The 14,103-nt window shown below is 46.0% G+C and overlaps 2 protein-coding genes across 11 annotated transcripts in view; one reads left to right on the forward strand and one right to left on the reverse strand.

Annotated features, from left to right (window-relative positions):
* MACROD2 (MACRO domain containing 2) overlaps positions 1–14,103 on the forward strand; it is an 838,556-nt gene that overhangs the window by 92,742 nt on the left and 731,711 nt on the right. The window lies entirely within an intron of this gene.
* FLRT3 (fibronectin leucine rich transmembrane protein 3) lies at positions 1,462–12,797 on the reverse strand. Of its 2 annotated transcripts, none has more exons than XM_015283423.4 (3): positions 12,645–12,797; positions 5,964–6,671; positions 1,462–4,843 (listed from the first exon to the last, which is right to left on the reverse strand). In XM_015283423.4, the coding sequence occupies exon 3, from the start codon at positions 4,797–4,799 to the stop codon at positions 2,856–2,858; it is 1,944 nt and encodes a 647-aa protein (XP_015138909.1). In that variant the 5' UTR covers positions 4,800–4,843; positions 5,964–6,671; positions 12,645–12,797; the 3' UTR covers positions 1,462–2,855.

The following is a 14,103-nucleotide window of genomic DNA, read 5'->3' on the forward strand; positions in this document are numbered from 1 at the left end:
GAGTAGATGTGCCGTGTTTTTTCCATTCACAGCAGCTGCTGTAGGAAGATACCAGCTCTGCCTGCAAACCTGGTCTGGCTTTTCCTTAGAGCATGGCAACATTTCTCCAGGTTCTCATCTGCTTTCTGGTGGAGGTAAACCTGGAGCAGCTGGGCCAGCTTGTTGAAGTTGCTTTGGATTTCCATATTACTGTCTCACATTACATACATTTTATAAGAGAAGTCCTTGTAATTAAGATTGACATGCAACTATCTCCTCAAATGGCGACTTCTGCTAGCCCACAGGATGTCTCTGTACCTGAGAGTGCAGGTAGATGGTGTGCAGTATTATTAAGCAGCCTCTGGCTGACCCCAGGAAAGGCACAGGAAGAGTATTCACGGGGTTTTCTTTTATCCTTTCCACAGTACAAATTTTAAGTCAGCTACAAGAGAGGTTTTCATATCAACAGCTTGAAAATGCAGCAAAACCTTTTTGATTTTGCTGTTGGAGTGCTGATGGCAAAGAACTAGTAATCTGTTGCCAGTGAACCAGCCATTAAATGTATCTCAGATATAAGGGTCCCAGTATGCTAGTTTGCGTGAAGCAGGTCAGTCTCCTCTATCTGGATTGGTTTTCCAGAATGAAATGAGTCTCCACATGCTTAGTCTTGGCTTTCTCACCCTTCAGAGTTGTACCTGTTGAGAAAATAGAGCAGAATAGTCCTGCTGAGTACGTCTCCCAGAGCTGCACAGAGCTGTTGAGCATAATGTGCCCCCAGTACACTGGCATTGTGATTCCAGCCAATGTTCCACATAAAGCACAGGTGAGACTTCGATAGGTCAGTGTTGAAGCGCAGAGCTGCTCCTCCACTTCCCAAAAACTGGAAACCATGGCATGGAGTGTTTGGAGAGGAACTTCTCTGCCCACATCTGGTAAATGAAGCTGAAATGAGCTGTCTGTCACTGGCAACTTGGTGTCTGTGCAGGCAGATGGACCTCTGGCAGGAGTCGTTTGTTGAGTGACTGCTGAAACCATCAGTATTGGTGTCTCCTGTAGTTTCTTCCTGTCATCTTCCATCCCTTACTACTCCTGGAGAAGCAGAGGCTGAGCACTGCTAAAATACTCTTAAAATTGAATTGCATTTGGTATACGTTCTTTCCTGTCCAAAATATTAAGCATTTGTACGTCCTTCTACCTTTTAATTGGTGGTTTTGTTGAAAAAGATCTGAAAGAGCTGTAACTGTAATTTCCCTTCCTTTCATTGCTGATTCAATTGGAAGTTGTTGAAACTTGCTAATGAAGTAATTAACAATACAGAAACCCAGGGAAGTGTGATAGCATGCTGAACAAAGTAAAAGGTGAAACTCAGGACCTGAAAAGTAGTAGCTTCTGAGTGGCTTTCCTGCCAGTGCACCTCAGACATGTGGCGTTACTCTACTGATTTTTCAACTTTATTCATCAATGAGACCAATGTTTGTCATATTTAAGTTACGTATGAAAAAGTGGGTATTTTATTTTTTTAGGGTTTTTTGCTTTGTTTTAAAAAACTTGATACATGTAGCATTGGATCAAGGCACATACAAGACTGGCCAAAGGGCGTACAATGCACTTTGGTTTTCAGTTGAAAAGACAAATGATTATGGCAACTAAGTGTGGCTTGGGGTTTAAACATGAAATAGCGTGTAGTTCAGCAGGAAGGCAGAAAGAAACGTTACTTTACAGATTTAGCAAGGAATTTCTGGAAAACTGTGACAGTAATGGGCAGTATTCCTGACTGTAATGGCAGTATGGTTAACGCATACCTACAGAATGTTCGAGTACATGCTTTACAATAGCTGAATTCCCCAATTTTCTTTTGACCTGGGTGACTAAAATTTATGAGACGCTGCTTGCATTGCCTGCTTTTCATCCTGTTTGTTTTCCTTATGAAACTGTACTTCTAGCCCTTCTGCTGAAGAACAGTTGCTCAGTGTTCTCCCTGTCCCCCTGCCACTGCCTTCCAAATGTCTGTGGCCATCCATCACCATTTTCTCTCTAACAAACAGACCACTGGTGTTGATAACTAGAAATCTACTGTTACACCCTATCTAGCCCTTGGTTACTGGAGCCTAGCGCATTTCTTTAGAATTCCTTGTTAGGAATTTTGTTATGCTTTCTTCCAAGGGTCAGTTTTTTTCTTTTTACACGTGCCAACAGTTTCAGTCTCATGCACGTAATCGATTTGATTATTTTCTTTTTAGATTGGATTTCACCATTGTTGGATGGATGGATGTATCCAGACAGCTGATATTGCCCATTACTACACGCATTTTTGTTTATTGAATATTGTTGTGGTTTACAGATTTAATAGACCCAACATTTAAGTTCTGTGAGTTTTTGCAACCGCTTCTTGATCTTCCTGATTTGCCAGGTTTAACATTATTTTATTAATACCAAAGTGAAAAATGGCCTGTGCTTACACTTACAAGGATCTCAGATGAATGTTCTGACTGCTCAACACGGCAAGAAAATTCACTTTCACAGTCAACAAGTCATCTTACTCAGTAGAACACAAAAGTTAAATGGTCTGTAACTTCAATATTAGCAAGGAAAATACAGTACAAATTACTAAAAAATACTAAAATATAGAATTGTGGTCAGGTATCCCCACTACATTAATCGCAGCAGTAGCCTGAAATTTGAAACTTTTAATAAAAAGTTCTTAAATATAAATTATATGGCAAATGTACAGTACATTGCTTTGTCAGTCTTTAATCCAGTGTTTTGCAGTAGAACAGCAACCGTTAAAAGTCAGTCTTTTCTCATTTTTTTTTTTTTTAAAAAAAACCAAACAACAAACCAACCAAAACCAAACCAGTCTTTCATGTCCTTCAGTATCATGAGTGTGAATGATCTGAATCTGGAATACCACTGTCTCTGTAGCTCCTGTTACTACTGCTTTCACTGTGGCTGTTCTTATACAGATTCATGCCATTAGGGGGGAAAATGGTGTGTATTACAAACTCCTCCTTGGACACCTGGTCGTTAGTGATGGGTATCATCTGAAAAGAAGTCTCCCTGATTTCTAGGATGGAGTTGTCCTTCTTGGTACCCGCCTCAGCATAGTCGTCCTTCCTCCTGCGCCCCTTGCTGTAGGCGCAGTGCCGGGAGAAGAGGGCCCCATTCCTGTGGACGTACCAGCACACCAGGGCCAGCAGTGCCAGGGCCACCAGTGCCACCGCGCCACCGATGATGGCGGCCAGAGGCACGCTGGAGTTCTTGTAGGGCTCCTTTTCCTGCTCCCGGTTGAGTGTGGTTGTCGGGTTGTACATCTTGAGGGGAGCTGTCTCGGTCTCGATGCATTCAGGTGTCTCGTCAGAGAGATAGATGTTGCTGGTTTCCATGGGGACCATGCACACGCGGTATGGCGACTCTGGTTCGAGTGCTGTAAGCAGGTAGTCACTCCTGTCCCCTGTTACGATGGTTTCAGTTATAGATCCAAAGGCAGGGCTGTGGCCCATCTTGAGCCAGCTGAGCCGTAAGGCTGTCATTGGCAGCGCAACTTTCCAGGAGATGTGGATGGTCTCTGTGCTCACCGATTTCACAAATATTGTAATGATCTTGCGTACTGGGCTGGCCGTGGTTCTGTAGTTCTTGTTTAGGTTGGGGGTCTTGATGTCTGGTTGTTTGGTCACAGAAACCGGCCAGTGTCCCTGGGCCGGGTACAGCGTGTTGGGTACCGCAGTAGTGATCTGGATGGTGCTCATGTCATCCTTACAATCGAACAGTTCCGCGTTCAGGTCTTTGATAGCCATTCCGCGCACTTTTTCCGGCGCCTGGCACATCAGCCCACGTACGTTCACTTTCAAAGGCAATGACTGTAACCAGTCACGGACCCACTTCATTTTGCACCCACAGTGCCAAGGGTTGTTGCGAAGAAACAGCTGAGTTATGTTGTCCAGGTCATCAAAGACACCCTGAGGTAAATTGCTGAGATTGTTATTGGACATATCTAGTCGATACAACTGCCTTAAGTAAGAGAAAGCATTGGGTGGCACGTGATTGATATGGTTTTCTTGCAGATAAAGCTTCCTTAGGTTTGTTCCTGGCAAATTTACTGGTGCGGCTGTAAGTGAATTGCGAACCAATGACAGTTCTGTAAGATTGACTAGATTCATAAAGACCTTGTCTCCTAATCCGTGGTTATTTAGAAGATTTCCATCTAGAACAAGGCGTTTTAGATTTGTAAGGTCTTGAAGGGACAGCTCTGAAATCGTGGAAATACGATTATCATCCAAGCGTAGCTCTTCTATTGTTTTAGGCAAACCCCAGGGAATGGTGCTAAGGTGATTTCGAGAGAGAAAAAGAAGTCTGAGATAGATGTTGTCCCTGAAAGCTCCATCTTCAATGCTAACAGCGGAAACAGAATTATCATCCAAATGCAGTTCTTCCAGATAAGGAATTTGTGAAAGTGAATCGTAAGTGATGGTCCTTATATTATTCTCCTGCAAATGCAGTTCTTTGACGTACTTAGGGAGGTTAGTGGGGAATTCATCTAGGCTGTTGTGGTATAAAAATATTCTCTCCACCCTACGCAAGTTCTTCAGTTCGGACGGAATCCCAGCATTATTTATTTGATTGTTCTGAAGGAAGAGGTTAGTAGCATCCTCTGGGATTCCTGTAGGAATAGATGTCAAATCGCGATCATTACAATATATGAAACCCACATCACAGCGACATACTGATGGGCACGGTTTGGCAGCGACAGAATAAGGTGCCATGTCAAGTAACAGCCCTATTTTAGTCCAAATTAGGAAGACGCTCCAGGGTACAGTAATCATGGTCAGGAATGATGAGATCTGTATACAGTTCTGATCTTCAAAATCTAAAAACAAACAAACAAACAAAATTATCCAGATCAGTGAAGAAACTGCAATGAAAATTCAACTTCAGCATTACAGAAGACGTCTGACATACAAATATTAAACAAAAATTCAAGTTTGTAGACATTCTACTTTTTCTACATACGCCAGTAACAATACTTCTGCTTTTACTAATTCAATTAAATTAACAGACTATTCTGAATAGTAATTGAAAGTAATATAATCAGGCATGTCTGATCTGTGAATGGTTTTGTTTAAACAAGAAGGCTCCTTCTGAGGATTCCTCCCCATTTCACATATAGAGGCAATCTTTGTTCGCAGATACCAGATAAGTACACAGCTGAAGTCAAACCAGAGTTCAAGTAAATCATTCTATATCTGAAAGATAAGAAGTAATTCCTAAGCCAGCTAACTACCTAGAAGCCCTTAAGTGAACTATAAAACCCTTACCAAACCCAGAAGTTCGGTGGTAGCTATTCTGGAGGTTCAAGAAAGTCCTAGTGGCACAGCACAAAATGCAGCCGAGAACAAAGCCCAGCTAAAGACATTTTTGGGGGTTTTTCTAGGAACTTAACACCACACGGTGAGTTTTACAAATACTGCAGCTTACTCTTCTTGTTTTTCAAGCTGGAATGTTTAGAAAAGGTGAATATAACAATTGGTGTGCAGCTTACAAACCAACAGAGCTGTCAGAGCTGTGGCTTTCTAGTTGACTGGATGGAATAGTTCATTACATGCTTAATTTCATGTTTAAATATTTGTCATTCTCAAAAGTCTTCTTGCTAAGCAGTACACTAATAAGAGACTATTTGGCAGGTTTAACCACGTTTTCACATCTTATTAGTTCATACTGTGCAGGGTGGGATAATATAAATTAACTCTTGAGACTGAAATTGTACTTTGCACTGGTAGCGTGTTTGTACACTGAGCTCAGGTAATTAGCATTTTTATAGCTTTTAAGACAACATAATTCAATTACCATTGTAATTAGGGTGGTGAAAACTTCTGTGAGATGCCCTATGCATTAAGCAGTGCCATGACCCTTTCTCATGTGGGTTCATATATTAACTGAACTTTATTCTCGGAGGCATGAAAAGCAAAATAAATTAATATTGATCCTACCGTATTTAAAGGTAAGAGTAAATTTTGTGCTTGAGGATATCCAGCAAACAAATTCCTCTCTTGCTCTTATACTTCACTCCATGGATGGCTTCTCCCTCGGCTGCCCCTTCCTGGTGGTGCTCTCTTCCAGGCACTATGCTCTGGGGGCAACCCAACAAAGCTTTACCATGGTACGTAAGCACACCGGCCAAGGAGCAGAAAAGCTTCAACTTCCTTCTGTTTCTGTTCTCATGTAAAGTCTGTGAATGGAGAGCCTCTTTTGTTTGGTTTAATGCCTTTAACAAGAATTACTTTCTTTGTAACTTGTACAAGCTCTTTTGTGGGATGCTGTAGTTGGGAGGTTGGAGCTTGAGCGCCGCGTGATGGAAACTATTCATTATGCTGGGGCCTGAACAAGGATCGCCTCTTCAGGAGGTCAGCAATGGAGGTTTATCTGTGTCCAGAGTTATCCAAGGATAAACTTTGTACAGCAGCTACATCCTGATACATCCACACCTCTCAGAGAGAACCATTTTCCAGCTCCCACTCTTAACACTTCTTCCCAATTTGTAATGCAGGAAAGAATTCCTCCTGCACTGCACGCTGAAGGCAGGTCCCAACCGTAGGAATGTTACACAATTCAGGTGGTCTTCTTCATAAAAAGACACCAAGGTATTATTTCCTTTCCAGAAAACTCCTCTTTAAAGCTTTCCGTGAGCTCTTAATTTCCTGTAAAAGTAAAAACAAACAGAAGAAACTGTAATTAATAACAACCGCTGGACGCTATTATTCAGTTGTATTGTGTTCCTATATAAATCATGTTGTGCTTACTGTACACCATCAGCACATCGTTTTATCCCAATATATATCAGTATTTCAGCAAAATGCAGGGATGTTTAGAAGCAGCTTTTGCTGTTTAGTCTCACATGGTTGCCATTTTGCTGGAACAAATCTTTTCCCTCCTTCCAGCAGCAAATGAAGTCATTGTGCATTAACAGACAGCACCAGAGTCTTTGCAAATGATGTTTTCTGCTTGAGGACAAACGGCAGTCCTGCCATGGGAGGAGTTAGTGTGGTTGCTTGCTTTTTGTTTCGGGCAAACAGAAGTAGATCATGAACCTCTCTTTGGTATTAAATTTTAAAATGCCTTAATTACCATTCAGTACTTCTTGGATGAAAGAGGAAAAGTTTTCACCGAAATAGAGAATTGATGTTTCACATTTGCATCCTGCTGTTTCTGCGTGGTGGGCTAGCTAGTAGTCATCTGTATCAGCTTTTTGAAAATGGAGGCATGTGGGTTTTCTCCATAAAACGTGCTCATTACGCCAAGCTGTCTGAACTTATAAGCTATTGTATTTGTCATTTTGCTCAGTGGAATCACTATTTAGATTGCCATTTTATTAATTTGATTTTTCTCACTTCAAAAATAAAAGTAACCTCGGCTTTTCTTGTTACTCAAGGAACCATTTGGCTGTTCTTAATGGCAGAAAGTATCCAGTGAGATACTGAATCTCTGTTCCCTGAGAGCATGCAGGCAGTATCTGCCTGAAATATCAATGGTTAAGTCTGAAATCACATCTTCGGTACCGAGCATGGTCCTCAGCACTGAAAAGCCCTGAAGAAACAGCAGGCTGAATAAGGCTTGTTTAGCTCCCTTCGTGTGGGCATAGCTGGAGCTGCTTCTGGGCCATCATAAAATAACAGAGCTGAACAAAAGCAGTCTCTGCTTTAAGACTCTTTTGTAATTGGAAGCAGGCATCGCAAAGTCTTCATGCAATAGGTTCTACTTCTGTGGCAACAGCAGATCTGCGTTGATACAATTATTTACATAGATAAAATGATGCTTTTCCTCTTCGGTAGCATAAAAATGAGCATTTGAGGAAAAAAAGCAAAACCAAACCCACTCTTGCAATGGTGTGAGTGTTCTGTGAGGGGAAGAGTAAAGCCTCTGAGCTCCTGAAGCTGCTTTAATGCTTATCTGAGGGTTGGTTTTCTGCTTGTTTTACACCTTGTTTCAGCAGTTGTGTAATGAAAATCATATATTTAAATGAGAGATGCTCTGTAAGATTGGCAGAATTAAGCATTTAAAGATATTCTTTACTTTTTAGTAGCGGTAAGGTTCTGTTCTGGACCATAAAGGAATGCATGTTTTCTTAGGGACTGGTTAATATATGCAGTCAGTATTAGAAAATGGAACAAAAAAAGCTCCACATTCTTTGAGATTAAGGAGCATCCAATTTCCTTGGCCTGTATCACTCAAGTGCTTGTGGAAACTCAAGTCCAGGATCTATTCCTAAAACTTGGAAATAAAACAGTTGCTTAAGAGCTGTATAAAAATAACGTCTCATAGAAACTCGTGAAATTGTGAGAGAGGGCATTTTCTGGGAGCTGCGCGGTGAAGCAGGAGTACAAAGTTGGCGTTAAATAGGCCTTTGAAGGCTTCAGCCAATTCTAAGAAGCTGAAAAAAAAGAAAAACCTCATAAATTGTCCCTCCGAACTTTTAGAGCTGTTAAGTAGGCTGTAAAACATAAATAAATAAATAAAAAAGGCACGCTGCTATCGATCAAAACAGCCTCTAGTGCGCATGCAGACACGGGGAAGTTAAGTGCGTTGGCTTTACCTTTCTAGCATACAAACAGCTTCCTCTTTGCCCCCCTTTGCTGACAGTCAGCCCCTCGCTTATTGCTGCCATTATCATAGCGGTAATGTGTAGGATTAAAATGAAAGCACTAAAGCTCATTAAGGTCTTGGATTTTTTTTTTTTTTTCTTTTTATCCCTTCTCTCAAAATTACAGAAAAACAAGGGGGAAAAATAAAAGCAGGTCTCTTTGGAGAAGATGATACTGTTTCAAAAATGTGGATTAAGACCATACCCCCCACTCCCTTTTCTGAGGGCAGAATAGTTTTCTCCAGGTTCTGATTGTTTGATATCTTGCACTTCCCTTTCATTTCTGGAGCCACAGCTGAAAACAATGTTTTTGCATATCAAAGGCTCCAGCGATCTGTCTGCAGAGAAGGGAATCCTGCTGCCCTGCTCCAGCCCTCCTCCTCCCATCCCGGCCCGGGATGAAAGCAGAGGGGACCCGCTGGGTGTGCAGGTCCCACAGCACCAGCATGGGAGGCTTCATGGACACATGGCTCTGAAAAGAGCCATTAATTTCGAGCAGAGCAGGAAAAAAAAAAAAAAAAAGGATGGATTTGAGAGAGCGGGAGCTGAAATTCATTTTTAAATGACTTTTTGGTAACAAAAGTAAGGAGGGAACAGCCGAACGGCAGCTTTTCTGCTTATCTTCATTCGGAGCTGAATATTTTCATGAACTTTGCTGAACCATGTGGTTAAATTACTTTTGCTGGGACATTGTGTAGGCAGCAGTGTTACAGATAGCGGGGATGCCCGGACCTGCACCCGGACTTATCGCCGGGCTACAGCTCGTTCTGAAATGGTAAAAGCAATTTGCACTGCGTAAAAGAGAAAATACCAAAAAAAGAGAGTATTTCTTGTAACACGTGGTATCCAGCTGCCCTGCCTTAAGGAAAATAAAAAAGCCAAAAGAAAAAAAAAAAGTTAGAAAAGCTGTAAGTTTTCCTAAAAAATGGTGCCAAAGAGATTTCTTCTCTCCAAGATGTGATAAAACCTGACTAAAGCCCAGACCTGGCACTTCAAGTCCCACAGTGCTTACTTTAATCCCCACCCACTGCTGGGATAACCAGGAGCTGGCTGCTAACCCCAACACAACAGGGCACAGGGACAACTTTCACCCCCTATTTTTAGGCTGTAAGGGACAAGAGCAGCTTTTAGTACTAGGTTATGTACATTGACAAGCCTAATGACTTGGCTTAACCTGTGCACTGAGACTGCAGAATTACCTCCGTATTTGTTATTATCAGAAACAAAATGCACTTGAAATACCGCTGGACCCATCCAATGCACATGCTGCCAGGTTAGTTCTCAGAGGTCACGGCTCCTCTCAAATAGTTTCACCAAGTTTTCAACACAAGTTCCACGGTGCTAATCTGTCCTTAAAACAATGCACATGCTTTGGTTTTTTTTTAAAGTGTATTACTCAGACTTAGTTGATAGTGACAGCAAAATGCTTTCTAAGCACCCTGTCTAGGAGCTGAAATTTCCACGATCATCATATTTCAGGAAGGTGCCCCACTCCTTTGTTCAGTGTGAGGCAGGCACAAGGTCCTCTGCTTGTCTTTTCCAGGGCTAAAGAATGCAGAGGTTTTCATTAAAGTGAGAGCGAGCTCTCCAGGTCTCTGTGTTTTGGTGAAACCTGCTTTATTTTTTTTTCCCCTCTTGTTCCATAAGGTTTTATTTATCTTTTTTTGCTTATCCCTCCCCCTCCATCTTGTGTGGTAGTTGAACATAATATTGCCTTTGTCCTTCTCATTCTCACGTGTCTTAAAAACGAAAAATTTATTTTGTTCTTCCCTCTAATGGGATTGAATCTGACTCTGAAATGGGTTCCGGGTGGAAGCTGCACTTCGTGCCAAAGGTGAGCCAGGGCAGCGTCTGCTGCAGAGGACGGAGATCGACTACGAGTGGTTCAGTGGTAGCTTTCTGAAGTTCACTTTTAAAAGCCTTCCTGGCTTTGAGGATGTCGGCTCCAAGAGCCCCCGAGCACCGTGCTGCTGTGCAGTGCTGTGCCCTGCAGGGCCTGCCTGCTCCCATGGCTGGGGAGCGCGGTGCTCTGCATCGCAGTGCTCGCTCAGCTGGGCCAGGGATGGCTCCTGGGCTCTCTCGGGGAGCTGCTGTGGGGGTGAGGCATTTGCATGCTCTTGGAACGAGAGAACAGACAACAAACGCTGCTCTTCTTCCATAGGGAAATCACTGCTTTTCCCTCTTGACAAACTGAGGTGGAATTATACCCTGCACGGAGTCCCTAGCACAAAACGTTAAGCATATCCAAACCACGACTGAAATACCGCGCACAGCTGCCGTAGCTTTGTTTCTTTCCTCTTTTGTCTGCTTGCCTACCGATGACTGAATTTACTCCTCTGATCAGAAAACTGGACAGGCTGCGGGGCTGCCCCAGTCTGAGCTCTGTGCAGTGAGCTCTGTGCAGCGCACCGTGCCCGCTGTGGGCTCGGCCTGCCTGCACCGAGCGAGCCGGGGCCTCTTATTAAAAACACACGTAAGCAATCGCCTATTAATTCTTCTGAGCCGCCTCGAGGTGATTAAAGCAAACCTCGAGCGCTCCCTGGCCATTAGCAGGCAGGCTTCCTGCTGGAAGGAGACAAAGATGGCCATCCACCCACCGAAGGCACTCGGAAAAACAGCGGTGCAAAGTTTGCAAACTCCAGCGATGCCTCGGACGGCTCAGCGGCGCCTTTCGCGTCACCTTCCCGCTCCGAGCTACCGCTTACAGAGGGAAAACGAAAAAGCAAAGCCCCCACAGATGCGCCTTTATTCGATTCTCGCCCTGAAACGTGCACATTTCATTCCCGAAGATGAAAGCTTGGCTGCGAGTTTACTACGGAGTTTTTTGCCCGCTGGGGGGTGGTGCACGCTGCAAAACGGCGCTGCCGAGAGCCACCAGGCAGAGGGCTTTGCTGCTGTCCAGTTCTCCCTGCCTTAATTACAACAAAGTCTCCCGTTGAGAAAAACAGCGGCGGCCTCCAGCGGGGGCATTAAGAGAAAATAAAATAAATCACTCTTTCGGGGACTTGACGGAACGTTATTTCCCGCGGTGGCTGCATTAACCGCGGTATTCATCCACCCGGTCCTTCCCCAGTTAAAATTAAACGGTACGAACGCACCACGGGAAAGAAAGGCAGAATCGGTATATCGGAATGCACACCAAAGCCGGGCGCCGCTTCTGCCGTACGCGACGAGCGGGGAAAACACACCCGGCTTTTGGAAGTGATGGAGCGGGGCTGAGAAAACGGAAAAGCTGCGAGGGGGCGATCGGCACGGCCTCGGCAGGTCTTAAGGTAACAGGCTGTGGCCGAAGCCCGGCGTGCCTTTTCCTTACGGAGCATTGGCACACGGATCAGGAGCCGGGCAGCTTCACGGGGCTGAGGGGGGGAAGCAGAGCCTGGGGGGGTATTTGTGGTGTGCGGAGGGAAGGGCTGGCAGCCCGCACAGCTGTCCCCGTGCGCGGCCACATCTGCGCGTTTCGCAGCACATCATTCCTCCCTCCCCGCCTCCCTTCGCACGCTCGGCTCGACAAACGCATTTTTTTTTTTCTCGCTAATTCAAAGAAATGTTCATTAAGACGCCATATCCCCGGGCAGCGGGCTGGGGAGCGCAAGCGATGCTTCTGTCTTTTCGGGCAGCGCGTTTGAGGCGAGGAAATCGGGGCCGAGAGAACGAATCGCTGCTTCAAGTCCACTCGTTTTCTGCCTCTCTGCCGACCCTCCGCACAACGCCGGGATCCCGGGCCGAGCGGGCAGGGAAAGGCGGAGCGGGGAACAAAAGCCTCGGGGCAGAACGCAGCTCCGAGCGGGGCGCGGAGGAGGCGGCGGGCGGACGACGCGCAGCCCCATCGCCGGCTGCGGGAGGCGGGCTGGGAGCTCGGGGAGCCGCACAAAAGTTGACGGCAAGTAGGGACGGAGCGCGGGGGCCGCGCGGCTCCGCGCCGGGCGCCGCTCCCCGCCAACGGCCCCGCGCTGCGCCCTCTCCTTCTCCTCCTCCCTCACCCCTCGGCCCGACCCGCGCAACTCCCGCGGAGGCAGCGCGGAGCCGCACTTACCTGCGGGGCGCGGGTTGGACGTTGGCTGCGGCGAGGCGGCCGCCGTAATCCCACCGGCGGGCCCGGAGCCGCGCGGCCAGGTGCGGAGCGACGAGGAGCGAAGCGCAGAGAAGCGCGGGGCAGCCGCCGAGCTCGCCCTCAAGTCGCGGCGGCAGCGGGCAGCCGCGGGGGCGGGGCCTCACGTCAGCGGGGGGCGGAGCCTCGGCGGGCGGGGCGGGGCGGGGCGCGGCCGCTAGGGGGAGCAGCAGGCGGCGCCATTGCCGTGCCGCGGGAGGGACAGCGCCGCGGGCTGAGGGGAGCGGTGGCGCGATGCCCGTGTGCCCCAAGGGCGGCTGTGAGGTTGCGGGCGGCTCGCTTCGTCCTCGGAGTTTTGGCTTCTTTTCTTCGCACCAGGTAGTAGGAGCAGCTATGAGTTGTAGAAGAGCTTAAGGAAAGAAAATAAAACTGAAACGCGCTTTGAAGTGAGGAGTCCGTGGCTCCTTCAGGGTGTGGGCGCTCAGCACAACACGGTGGCAGCAGCTGCCTTGTGGTGATGGCCGTGTGCTCCCAGGTGCTTTCTCACCAAGCCAAATTCCCTTTTATTCCTGGTTTATCAACTTGCAAACCAAACCGTGGGCTTCTTTGCCGTGTCCCTCTCTGCTTGCTGGCAGCATGGAGGCAATCTGCTGCCCCATCCTCCATCTCAGCCTTGTGGCCCAGCTGCCAGCACGGGAGGCTGAGGGGGCAGCAGGCCCCCAACATGGCGGCAACCCCCAACATGGCGGCCGCTCATCCCCTCAGCTGCATTTGTGTGGGTGTTGAAGACAGCAAGGCTGAGCCCTGTTAAAGTGAGCTTGATTTCCCCCAGGCCCATGGAAAGTGCTGGAAGGTTGTGCTTATCGTGTGAGTTTTGAGTACTTCAACTCTGTTTGTTTGGCTGTTGGCATAACTGTACATGAGGTAGGAAGAGTTGCAGCTCGCCTTTTTACGGGAGGACTTTTAATAGATTTTTGAATGCTTCTTGCCCTGTGTGGTATGGAGATGCTCCGTATTTATTCAATCAGTTTAGAAATAAATAAATAAATCCTGGGTTGCTCTTCCTTGACAATGGGAAAGGGACATTTTTTTCTTTATCGTTTCAATTCTAATCTTTCTCCAAGGACAGTAAAAGCTAATTGACTTCAAGTTGAGGTACGATTGTCGGTCAGTTGTGGAGTCCTGGCGGGGTGAGCTGTGCCCTAATCTGCTCAGTGTGAGAAACTCATCGATTTTAATGTGTTTGTAAGGTATTTTACACACCTGCATGCATACATATATGCACATGTTATATGAGCTTAGATGTGCCCCATGTTTCAGAGTGCCTGAGTTCAGATGTTTGGGGCGTGACAGTGGGCAGGACACGTTTTGAGATTCACTGAATGACCTGTAGATTTTTTAAATGAAATTTCTGTGAGATTATAGCATTTATTTTTTTCTTTAA

Source organism: Gallus gallus, chromosome 3, assembly GCF_016699485.2.
Source record: "Gallus gallus isolate bGalGal1 chromosome 3, bGalGal1.mat.broiler.GRCg7b, whole genome shotgun sequence".
Taxonomy (NCBI): Eukaryota; Metazoa; Chordata; class Aves; order Galliformes; family Phasianidae; genus Gallus; species Gallus gallus.

Excerpts from the sequence above, each read along its gene's own strand:
- FLRT3 (XM_015283423.4), bottom strand. The coding sequence starts at position 4,799 with ATGATTACTGTACCCTGGAGCGTCTTCCTAATTTGGACTAAAATAGGG.